The following is a 13125-nucleotide window of genomic DNA, read 5'->3' on the forward strand; positions in this document are numbered from 1 at the left end:
GGAGGTTATTGTCCTGTTCCAATTCGTCAACGTGGTACGGGTTTTTATTCAAACCTTTTCCTTGTTCCAAAACCGGACGGTTCTTTCCGTCCTATACTCAATTTACAAACCCTCAACCGATTTCTCAGATTTCTGAAGTTTCGCATGGAATCCCTCAGAATCATCTTGCAGGCCTTGGAACAGGGATATTTTATGGCCTGTTTAGACGTCGAGGATGCGTATCTGCACATCCCCATACGGGAAAAAGTCACCAGAAATGTTTCCGTTATTTTCAATTCAGCAAGATTATTGCCAGTTCCAGGCATTGCCGTTCGGACTCTCCCCGGCACCGCGAGTGTTCACCAAGGTGATGGCAGTAATGACGGCCCAGTTGCGGTTGCAGGGAATCCGCATCCTCCCTTACCTGGACGTTCTCCTTCTGGAGGCGCAGTCTCAGGTCAGTCTTCAGGAACACATTTGCACCACTCTGATATTTTTGCAGTCACAAGGCTGGCTGATCAATTGGCGGTAATCCAGCCTCACACCATCTCAGCACATGATTCATTTGGGAGCACTATTGGATTCTCAGGCACAGACAATCTTTCTCCCGGATGACAAGCGGAGAGCCATCCAGGAGATTATTCGACCCTTCCTGGCTCAAAAGAGTTCAGTTCATTTTTGAATGTGACTTCTGGGGAAGATGGTCACTTGCTTTGAGATGGTGGAGTTTGCACGGTTTCACTCCAGGCCATTGCAACTGGAACTCCTGCAGAACTGGGATCACTCTGCGCTGCATCTCAAATCAGAGGATCATCCCCTCCAGGGACACCGGTTTATCACTCCTGTGGTGGCTTCACACGTCCCAATTGAACAAGGGTTGTACGTTCTGCATTCTCGATTGGGTCATCCTCACGACAGCTGCCAGTCTACGGGGATGGGGCGCTGTGGTGGAGGATCGTTCCTTTCAGGGTCGATGGACGTGTCAGGAGAGCAAGCTCTCCATCAATGTTCTGGAACTGCAAACAGTCTTCAGAGCCCTGTCTCAAGCGGAACCATCATTTTATCACCGTCCCCTGAAAATCCAGTCTGACAACGCAACAGCTGTGGCCTACATAAACCACCAAGATGGCACTCGCAGTCTGGCAGCCATGATGGAGGTCAGCCACATTCTGCGATAGGCAGAAAAGTTTGTACCGCCCATTTCCGCAGTCTACAATCCGGGGTCGCTCGCTGGGGCTAACCTCAGATCGATTTGTTCACTTCCCGACACAAACACAAGCTTCGCCTTTACGGAACCTGAACAAGGGACCCGGGCGTGTATCTCATAGACGCCCTGGCGGTTCCTTGGCCCTTTCAAATGGTTTGTCTCTTCCCGCCTGTGTCACTTCTGCAGAAGGTTCTCCGCAAGCTCAAATCAGAAGTGGTAACAGCGATTCTGACTGCTCCCTAGTGGCCAAACAGAGTTTGGTTCACAAGTCTACTCGCCCTCTCCGTAGCTCCGCCATGCCACCTCCCTCAACAACCAGACCTGCTGTCTCAGGTTCCTTGTCTGCATCCGGATCTTCGTCTGAATTTCACGGGTTGGCTATTGAACGGTTGGTCCTGAGAGCTAGTTGTTTCTCTTCTAAGGTTGTTATAACTATGATCTCTCCTAGGAAAACAATCCACAATGCGGATTTTCTATCTTGTGTGGCGCACCTATTTTAAGTGGTGTGCTGCTCGCCGTCTGTACCCTCTCCAGTATCGTCTCTTCCGACTCTTGGCATTTCCTACATTCGGGATTAGATGCTGGACTTCGCCTGGCTTCTCTCAAGATACAGGTCTCGGCTCTGTCTGTTTTGTTCCAGAGGCAAGTGGCTTGATGCTCCGCTGTTCACACATTTCTGCAGGGGGTTCTTCATATCCAACCACCTTACGTACCTCCGGTTAACTCATGGGATTTGTCCTTGGTCCTTCGGATTCTACAACAGGCCCCATTTGAGCCTTTAGAGGAGGTTGATCTTCACTGGCTCATCTGGAAGACAGCATTTTTTCTTGCCATCGCCTCGGCACGCTGAGTTTCGGATTTGGGAGCTCTGTCTCAAAGATCACCCTTTTTGATTTTCCATCCAGATAGGGCTGTTCTACGTACATGCCTTGATTACATTCCTAAAGTTGTCTCTAGTTTTCTTATATACATCAGGAAATAGTGGTACCTTCCTATTCTTCTTCAGATTCCTCAGATGACAATTCCGCCATGGCTACACTGGATGTGGTCAGGGCTTTGCGGATTTATGTGCAACACACTAGTACTTTTCGAAAACAGATTCTCTGTTTGTCCTTTATGATGTGCATAAAAGAGCAGACCATTGCTAGATGGTTGAGCGTTGCGATCCAGCAGGGTTACCTGTTGGCTGGGAAGCCGGTTCCGGCATTGGTTAAGGCCCATTCCACCAGATCAGTTGGCACTTCCTGGGTGGCCCGCCGCGGGGCTTCGGCAGAGCAACTCTGCAGAGCAGCGACTTCGGCTCATACTTTTCTTCGGTTCTATAGGTTCGACCCCTTCAGCTCTGCTTATGCAGCCTTTGGGCGTCGGGCCCTCAGTGCAGCTCTGGAGCGTTCCTGCCCATACCGGGACTGCTTTGGGACGTCCCACTGTCCCTAGTGTGAGACCATTGACTGACAGAAAAAAAGATTTTCGTCTTACCTGTTAAATCCTTTTTTTTAAGCCATGGTCGAGACTGGGCGCCCACCCTTCCGTTCCTTGCGACATTGTTTATGGACATGTTCCCCTACATATATTGGGGTTGTATGGGTGCTTGTTCTATTATTCTGCCTTCATTTCCTGTTCCTGGCTTGTATGGTAAATAAACTGACTGGCCTGAGGCAGGCTGGGTATAGGGTAGGATGGGCTTCCCAGGCTGCACTCCACAAGTTTAACTCCTTGGTGCCTTGACTGAACAGCTGACTGTACCCACTGTCATCCAGTGTCTACCATGGCTTCAGTAAAAAAGGATTTAACAGGTAAGACAAAAAATTTTTTGCAGACACTCCCCGCCATTGGTATTGTAGTTGAATAGTAAAGGTTTGATGTCCTCTAATAAGTGAGTATTGGGTTCTTTCTGTGGAAAGACTTTGGTGTCAAATGCGGGTGTGGTATGTTTCCCCGGCGCCCTACATACCGGTGGCAGGATCCCAACCGCCGGATTGCAGGCAGCGGGGCAAGCACAAAAGAGCCCCTTGCGGGCTCACTGCGCTTGCCATGCTGCGGGTGCGGTGGTGCGATACGCTATTTATTCTCAACTGTGGACACCCCAAGAGGGAGAATACTTGTTGGTATACTGGTGGTCGGGATCCCGACAGCCGGTATATCAAGTGCCACCCGTCACATGCACCTCTGATATCCTGTTCCTACATACAGCTTGAGTAGCAGCAGGGATTAATGTGCTGTGTTTATGCATACCTGGAGCAGGAGTTCTATGGTGTGTATCTGTTTCCGATGTTAGCATATTGTCCTTCTGATGATCCTATTATATTTATTAGTGGCCAAACTGCAACACTGAGGTATATTTAAAATCTGAGAGTATTGGGGTTTTACAATGGAGAACCCAGCCAACCACAAGGTGTGCTCCTGCACCGCAATCTCAGAAGATGCCTCTACAAACTGGCAGATGACTGATCGTTATAATGACTGCTGTGGAGTCAGAAGCGTAGTGAGAAATAAACTGTTTTATTGTAAAAAAACAAAACAAAAAAAACAATGTATCCTATAAAAAAACTAAAGCTGGGTGCACACTAGACCATATCTTGGACGATGTACCTGATTCCGACACATTGTTCATGATATCGTCTAGAGTGTATGCATAATGTTGCTGACTATGTGCACGCTCCTGCGCGTTGTCGGCGACATCCTCCGTCGGAATGCAGCATTGCCAATTCGGACAATATATTTACTGTAAGAAATGGCAGAGTACACAGATGGTCTCCCTTTAAAATGAATCTGTGAATACCCTTATGCTATTTCGTTTCCTTTAAATGTCAATAAAGCAGAAGGAATGTTCCTGAGTTATGAAGAATGTAGTTCGGTTTGCACACTACAATCAGGTTGGCTAAAATAGAAAATGAATAGTAGGTTGACAAACACTAAAAGACTGATGTAATTTTGTTGGCTTACTGTACCAATAACCCTTCTGGCAGTGACATGAACATGTAATGTTCCCTGAATAAAACAAATTGGGACTCTGGGCCTAATTCAGACCTGATCTCAGCAGCAATATTTTTCTCTAATGGGCAAATCCATGTGCACTGCAGAGGTAGGAGGGGGCAGATGTGCACTGCAGAGATAGGAGGGGGCAGATGTGCACTGCAGAGGTAGGAGGGGGCAGATGTGCACTGCAGAGATAGGGGGCAGATGTGCACTGCAGAGATAGGAGGGGGCAGATGTGCACTGCAGAGGTAGGAGGGTGCCAGATGTGCACTGCAGAGGTAGGAGGGTGCCGATGTGCACTGCAGAGGTAGGAGGGGGCAGATGTGCACTGCAGAGGTAGGAGGGGGCAGATGTGCACTGCAGAGATAGGGGGCAGATGTGCACTGCAGAGATAGGAGGGGGCAGATGTGCACTGCAGAGGTAGGAGGGTGCCAGATGTGCACTGCAGAGGTAGGAGGGTGCCGATGTGCACTGCAGAGGTAGGAGGGGGCAGATGTGCACTGCAGAGGTAGGAGGGGGCAGATGTGCACTGCAGAGGTAGGAGGGTGCAGATGTGCACTGCAGAGGTAGGAGGGTGCAGATGTGCACTGCAGAGAGCGCTGGATTATGGTGGGATGGGTTCAAACTGAAATCTAAATTGCAGTGTAAAAATAAAGCAGCCAGTATTTACCCTGCACAGAAACAAAATAACCTACTCAAATCTAACTCTCTCTGCAAATGTTTTATCTGCCACACCTGCAGTGCACATGGTTTTGCCCATTACAGAAAGATTTTGCTGCTGCGATCAGGTCTGAATTAGGCCCTTAAGGGCTGTATACATGAGGGAGATGTGTGCTGACTGATCTAGCACAGACCGCTTCGCACACTTCTCTCCCCCGCTTAGCACAGCGCAATGTGTGCTGAGCGAGGGGGGCGCTCATTTCACCCAGCGGTGGGACATACACACGGAGAGATCTGTGCTTAAGTTCTAAGCAATCTAGTCAGATTGCTTAGAATTTAAGCACGGATCTCTCCATGTGTACCCCCCTTTAGTCAGAGTTGGTAATGATAAAGCAGATTTCAGTATATACTGAATTGATAAGTTGCATAAAGTGGCTGCTGACAGCAAGGTAAACTACTATTATGTTAAAAAACAATCTACATAGACAAAATTAACATAAGTTAAGCATCCTACCAGGTTATCCATGAATACATTTATTTATCTTGTTGAATCTATATTAGATGGCAAGTTGGGAAAACTTCAGCTATTCCTATTTTCCCCAGTATGATACAATTGTTAATATCTGATTCATTTACTGTTCCAGCTGTAATAGGAGGTGCGCTGCAGCACGCTACCATCTGTGCTTCCAGCAAGCAGCATGTCTCCACACACTACAACCTGCACAACTTGTATGGACTCTCTGAGGCAATAGCTTCCCACAAGTAAGTGAGCAGAGAGGATTCTGAATGTGTGGAATTAGGCTGCTAGAACAGTGCTATATAAATCCCCCGTGATCCGTATGTATGTATGTATGTATGTATGCATAGCCCCAGGGTTATACCATGTTCTCTTATAATTTTCTTCATACATCCTTCAAAACTGTAATAGTTTACATAAGATTGCCTTTTTTGGACATCCTTTGATTACAATTTACCTCTTACTAGTGCTTTGGTGAAAATCCGGGGAAAGCGTCCTTTTATTATCTCACGATCGACATTTGCCAGCCATGGCCACTATGCAGGGCACTGGACGGGTGATGTAGCCAGCACTTGGGAGCAGCTGTACTACTCAGTGCCAGGTAGGTTATGTAGTGCACATTACTATCTAACCTACACGCTGATGTCACATTGCCCCTTCAGTAAAAATGATGTTTCCTCTGTTCTTTTGCCTGTATTCCAGCTATGTTACTTTTCAACATGTATGGTATCCCACTGGTGGGGGCAGACATTTGTGGATTTGTTGGAAACACCACAGAGGAGATGTGTGTACGATGGAGTCAACTTGGTGCTTTTTATCCATTCATGAGAAACCACAACAATCGTGATGCCCGGGTGAGGGAAGACAACATGTAATGGCTAATATGGTCCGCTCTGGATGTTACGTTTTATAGCAACATTTTACTGTTTGTGCTCACATATTTTGTTAGCTACATCCCTGGTTCGTGTGAACTTGTGTTTAAATTGCTGTTACATCCAAAGAAATGTAGACATTCCAACAATCTTTGTCCCGGTGAAAACACCAGTGGGGGTATCCAATTAGCCACGGTTAATAACCCCGGAAGCAGTTTTTGGTAGAAAATATATATTTTTTGCAGGCGACCAAATTGGATAGCCAGTAAAAAAATATATGGGTGAAACATCAGGAATAATTGTGAAAAATGTACATTTTTAACGCCCGATGTTAATTCACCTCTATTTGGATTACCCGCCTGGGTCTGCATCTTTTCATGTAACATATATATTTCTTCTCTACCAAACCAAGACCAATATTCAGGCTGCCGAGACTTAAGGCAGTGCTGGGTACTGGGGAGGTAAAGCCACTGGAGGGTCTAGCACTCTCGCACCCCTCCATCCTCCACAGGGAAGATCATCATTCTTGAAGCCTGGCAAAGACAAGATTAACATACTGTACTTTGTAGGCAGATGGCAGTCTATAATTGTAACTGTTGATTAGTGGTCATTGTCAATGAGTTGTAGGTGGACAGTGGCACTCCCAGAGACTTGGAAGTCTGGATGGCGTTTTGGAGGACATGCAGCATCTGAATGTGCTACAGTTTGTTATAAGTGTTGTCTTTTGTCATCTGTGGGGGGGTAATTCAGACCCGCCCAGCACAGGGCTAGTCCGTCCCGCATGTCTGGTCCTACCCTTCCCCCAAAAGCATTGTACAGCGGCGATGCTTTTGCACCTGCTGAGTAGATACCTGCCAGCGCAGCTCCTGCGCGCTGGCAGGCCGCTACTCGCCGCATCCCAGGTCGCAGTGGATGCGTGTTAATGTGGGCCGCCTCTGCTCTCCGAACCGTGCTCTGCCAACGGCGTTCTAACTCCTTTGGCATGCCCATTCCCTTCCCGTGACCGCCTCTGCCTATCAATCAGGCAGAAGCAATCGCAACCCAGAGATTCTTTTAGCATCTCACTGGGCTCCCGGGGTGCGCGCTGGCAGTGTGCCTACTGCGCGGCAGCACGCCACAAAATCATTTAGACTGCGATTGCTGCCGCTGCAGTGATCCAGTCTGAATTACCCCCTTGGTTACCTCTATTGTGTTTGAAGGTTAGAGGGCCACACATGCTGCCCTTGGTATATATCAGGTCACAAGTAACTAATCTATACAGTGCTGTAGCTTTAGGTCCAGGAGAATCCGAGTTTTGTGGTGGCCTCTATCCATGAATAGTGTTTTCCATTGTACTACTGCACAACTGTGCAACATTCATAGAGAGGGAAATAGTGTTTGAGCATTAGTAATTAGTAATACAGGTTGAGTATCCCATATCCAAATATTCCGAAATACGGAATATTCCGAAATACGGACTTTTTTGAGTGAGACTGAAATAGTGAAATCTTTGTTTTCTGTGGCTCAATGTACTCAAACTTTGTTTAATAGACAAAGTTATTAAAAATATTGTATTAAATGACCTTCAGGCTGTGTGTATAAGGTGTGTATGAAACATAAATGAATTGTGTGAATGTACACACACTTTGTTTAATGCACAAAGTTATTAAAAATATTGGCTAAAATGACTTTCAGGCTGTGTGTATAAGGTGTATATAAAACATAAATGCATTATGTGCTTAGATTTAGGTCCCATCGCCATGATATCTCATTATGGTATGCAATTATTCCAAAATACAGAAAAATCCAATATCCAAAATACCTCTGGTCCCAAGCATTTTGGATAAGGGATACTCAACCTGTAGAATGTATCAAAGTACCCCTGTTGGCTGGATTACAAAAAGTAGCTGTAAGCCTGGTCGGGTGAGTGTGTGTGTATATGTGTATAACATGTTCCATTTCACTGCTCTTTCAGCCACAGGAACCATATGTTTTCAGCAAGGAATCTCAGGCAGCTATGAAGAATGCATTGCACATACGATACTCGCTGCTTCCTTATCTGTACACATTGTTTTATAAAGCCCACAACTTAGGGGAGACTGTGGCTCGTGCTCTCTTTCTGGAGTAAGTATACTTTGTTGGTTGTGTCTGCTCTGCTGAGGGTACTATATAGGATCTGACTCATATTTGCCTAATTTCAAAAACAACCAAAAACCTTCAGCAAGTTTGTGAAAGTCACACCTATGCCTGCAGTGCTGAGGAGAGTGTGTACTTCTCCATCTTGCCAGGATGTCCTAAAACTAACTTAAACTCACTGTGCGAGTGCCAGCTGGCCTGGGACAATTTTTCAGGGTGTCTCAATGACATTCAGGGAGAGTCGGCAAATAAGATCAGATATCTCTCTCCTGCAGGTTCCCCACTGACCAAAATACATGGACAATTGACCGGCAATTCCTTTGGGGAGATGGTCTACTGATTACCCCAGTCCTTGAGCAAGGAAAAACTGAAGTCAATGGGTACTTTCCTCTCGGGACATGGTATTCACTTCAGACGGTGAGTGCTTCTTCTGTTCCCCACACATTGTGCTTAGATAGGCGGAGGAGGCAAATATACCTGTTAAGGAGACAGGTACAGTAGATTGGTTTGAGTATTGGGTACTGCAAAAATAACACTGCTTTGTCATGGTATGTTTGCATTTTTTATTTTATTTACACAACCGTATTTTTTATAAACTTTTACTGCTATATAATTCCTCTGCATCTATAAGTGTGTGTTTTCATAAGCTATCATTACAATGTCCAGGAAAAGGTCCTAAATGCCTCATTTGTGTTTGACGTTAGTAATGAGACTGAAAGTATTTTTACACATCTGTCTCTTGTTTCTGTGCCTGGTGTAGTTGTTGTATTACTGATCTGTAAAACATGCATTGTTAGGGGTTCCTGAATTCTGGAGTTGGGGAACACTGTATTATGTAATCCTATATAATGTGCAGTCAGAATCATTGCTATGCTGCTGCAAGTATAGTGCCTGCATGATCTGACAGCTCCTCCAATCAGTGCAGCTCCCTGCACCCGTCCCTCCCAGTTCCCAGTGCAGTCTACCTACTGCTGTCAGTGCAGTCCAACCAACTTCAGGTGTCACAGCCTGGCCACTGAGCAGAAATGAACCCCAGATCTGCTAAATGTGTGATCCTGGGCAGCTATCTGCCGCAGGATGGGCTACCCTCAGCCCATGGTCGGACAGATTTAAGTTTGGTGCTGATTCCGTATACAGTAGTCAAACATGAAGATATTAAAATCTGGGAAAACCTCCATTTACAAATACCATTCACCTTGAACAACAAATGTGAATTATATACTTCCCAATCTCCCTGATTCTACAGGAGACGCATGGTTTTTCGGGTGGTTCCCGCGCCCCTCCTGCATTCTGCTAGCTTCCTTGTGAAGTGAGCAGAATACGGAGATAAATACAGGGAATCTCTGATACGGGTGAAGGAGGCGGGGCCTAATGACAAGATTCTATACTAATCGTGTCAATTTAGCCACACCCCTATGTAAATAATAGCCAATCATAGTGTTTTCCGCTCTGTGCGGGTGTGGGGGGGAGGTAATGATTCTATTAGCCTGGCCCCGCCCCTGTTGCCACTCACCTGCTTCTCCTCTCTGGCCATCTCCCGGAGAGGAAAGCATTGACGTAAGTATGTATGCTGTGAAATGGCTGACACAGAGTAGCCAGAGCTCTCAAGCCAATTCTCTCGCCGGCCACTTGTTTCCCTTTTGTGAAGACAGTTGATCAATTTGTTTATTTTTAAATGGAGATTTTTCAGCAGGGAGGTCGGACTATGTATGATCAAGGAAGAAAAGATATATTAATGGACCTCAGTAAATTTAAGTAGAGAATATGTGTGCAGAGAGTGAGGTCTGTGTTCATGTTGCAGTTGTGATAGGAACAGCAGAAATGAAACTATTGGGACTAGGCTATGACACGTGTCGTTTCTCAGGAATAGAAATAAAAACTACAATTGAAACAATGGAACTTACTGTTGCATTAGGAGAAAGCCTTTGTGCGTTATCTTTTCATTCGGATACAGTTATCAGTGATGTGCGGCTATAAAGTCTGTGCTGTTGGTGGTCGTAGGCACCTTGTGACTATTGCTTATTTCTCTAGCAGGGTCCACAGGTTATCCACAGGATAACATTGGGATATGATGATGCGACAGCGGATTTGCACCAAACGGTCAAAGCTTTTGGCCTCCCAGCATGCAGCAGTCCCGTCCATATATGCCCGCCTCCTGGCTCAGGCAAATCAGTTTTTTGTTTGGTGCGGCAGGAGCAGGGACCATATTCAATGGGCTGCTGGTTTTTAGCAGCCATAAGCTTTTTTATTTTGTTTTATAGTCTTACTATATATTTTTTGAGCGATCTTTCTAAAAAGCGTCTTATACGTACATTGGAAAGAGTCGCTCCAATAACTCCCCGCCAGGTCGTGACAATGCTTACCCACGTGTACAGTGCTGTTTTGGCGGGCGTCTGTGTAGGATGTACTAGCAAGTCCAGCAAACGTTACCAGGCTGTGGCCGGAGCACGTGGAGAAGGTAAGGCATCTGTTCCGCTTAGTAGGGGAACACGGACACAGCTGCACTGTTTCGGGAGGAGACTAGCGAACAGTCACTGATGCGGCTGCCACCTAGGGTGCACCAGCGCTAGGCCTTAAGGATCATAGGCTCCAGGGCTAGTATGAGTCCGCGATCCCTAGGATTGATATCAGCAGTGGGGAGTCAGACGTTCCCTTGGTCGTCCCTCCCCCTGGTTCATGACCAGTTTCCTGTGAGTTTCCCACCATGAACGGAGTTCCCACAACTGTCTGAGGTGCTGTGTATTTAAAAGGCCCCAGTCGCAGCATAGGCGGCTGTGTGACTGGTGTGTCAGTGTTCACTTGGGCGTCTGTGTTCACTGTAGGTTCACGGGGCGAGTATGTACACTAATAGCGTCTGGATCCACTCAGCATTCGCTAACTTATTTGATCGATCCTGGAAGCGAGTTAAAGTCTCCCTGTATCCCACTCTCCTGAACCGGCTGATGCAGCACTAAGTCTCTATCTACCATTGTGTATGAATAATTGAATAAGTGCCTGATGCATACGAGTCTGATAACTATTGCTGCTGTTTTCTTTTGCTGCGCAACTGAATACATTTAAAACTCCTATATAAGGTAATGTAGGAACATGTTCTCTTACATACTTAAAATGTATTTGTAGTTGATTATGTGCTCATATTGCTTATAATACTAATGTATAACCTGTGACTGATTGCTAGTGTGATTGCTGACTTTACTATAATTCTGTCAGTTTTCTATGTATTCCGATCCTCGATGCTGGTGCAAAGCAGGGTGGGGTCGGATTGTATGTCACTTAAACAAAATTTAAAGTGATTACAGTCACAAGCTGTGTAGTTTAACACATGTCTAAGAGCGGCAAGGGTGAGGAAAATACACCCTCCACAGCAGCACCAACACTTATGTCATATTTGTCCTGTAAAGCTGAGTTAGCCTCTCAGAATCTGGTTCTAAATGGATTGTGTGCAAATTGCTTTAGTTTTCACCAGATCCTCTTGAATAATCCAAGGCAGGCAGGGGTTCAAGTTGATCCCCCATGGGCTACATTTGCACAGACATTATCCAGTATAACGGAGTGGATAATGCCAGCTTCTATACCAGGGATAGCTTACACTATTAACCCTTACATGCAATGTTCCACCTGGGGTTTAATACATCCAGCAGGGAAAGCAGCAGACTCTCAACAGAAATGGGCTGAAAGGCCGGTGGTAAGTAAATCACATAGACATGAAACATCTTCACAGTCTACACATGTTTCAGATAAGGACTCGTCGGAGGATGAGGACTCATCACATTTCGGGTCTGCATACGGAGATGAGGAGGAAGGCCTCAGCTCAGTAGACATATCTGAGCTGATTAGTGTGCAATGAAAACCATTCTGTCCTTAGAGGAGGCGGCAGAGCCTGTGTTAAAACTCAAAGGCACCTGTGTTTAAACGTCCCTTAACAGTTAGGACTAAGTTTCCTGGGTCAGAACAGCTGATGGAAATTAGGCAAGAAGCATGGGTTACGCCCAGTAAGATATTTAGAATTCTATGGAAATGGAACTCCAATTATCCTCTTCCGGCTAGGGACTGTTTAGAAAGGGAGGTGGCTCCCAAAGTAGATACGCATGTCATTTGATTGGTGCAAAAATCTACATTACCTCTGCCATCAACATCATTAAATGATGTTATGGATAGTAGGAGAGTCGATTAGTTGTCTAAAAAACGTTTTTTCCTTGCCTGGGGCAATCATAAGACCAGCCATGGCATCAGCCTGGATGGCAAAAGCAGTGGCAGCCTGGGCTGATGCATTGGAGGAGGATCTTTCAATGGCATCTAGAGATCAAAAATCCTATATTGCACATATCAAACAGGTGGTGATGTTTATGGAAGAAGCAGCCTTGGATATGGGTACAATTGCCTCTCACGCATCAGCCTCAGCATGAGTGTTTTGGAGTCAGAACCAGACTCCAAGAAAGGGAAGTTTCCTTCCACACACAAATTCAAGCCTAGATTGCCAACTTTTCTGCCCTTTTGGACTCAAGCAAAAGTAAAAGGAAAGGGTGATGGCAAACAGTCCCAATCCAACAAGTCTGGTATGACTAAAAAGCATTGGGCTACCAGAGGACCGGCTTCCAAATCAGAAGATAAGCCATGAGCCTGATGATGCGGGCCTCCACCTGGGGGACCCCAGGGTGGGAGGCCAACTTCTTCAGTTTGCACAGATCTGGCAGCAGTCTGCCACAGATGCCTGGGTGCAAGAAGCAGTATCTCACGGTTATGCGTTTGCAGTTCTTCCTGCGCAACGAGGACAAAGTTTTTATCCCAACCTGTTT

General features: G+C 46.1%; 1 protein-coding gene across 2 annotated transcripts in view; it reads left to right on the forward strand.

The window, feature by feature from the left end:
• Nucleotides 1-13125, forward strand: part of GAA (alpha glucosidase) — a 66565-nt gene that overhangs the window by 41396 nt on the left and 12044 nt on the right. For both annotated transcript variants that reach the window (XM_063960751.1, XM_063960752.1), the window contains exons 12-16: nt 5470-5587; nt 5810-5943; nt 6045-6196; nt 8169-8317; nt 8605-8746. In XM_063960751.1, the coding sequence (XP_063816821.1) occupies nt 5470-5587; nt 5810-5943; nt 6045-6196; nt 8169-8317; nt 8605-8746 (695 nt within the window). The remainder of the gene's footprint in view (nt 1-5469; nt 5588-5809; nt 5944-6044; nt 6197-8168; nt 8318-8604; nt 8747-13125) is intronic.

Source organism: Pseudophryne corroboree, chromosome 3 (genome assembly GCF_028390025.1).
Source record: "Pseudophryne corroboree isolate aPseCor3 chromosome 3, aPseCor3.hap2, whole genome shotgun sequence".
NCBI classification, from domain to species: Eukaryota; Metazoa; Chordata; class Amphibia; order Anura; family Myobatrachidae; genus Pseudophryne; species Pseudophryne corroboree.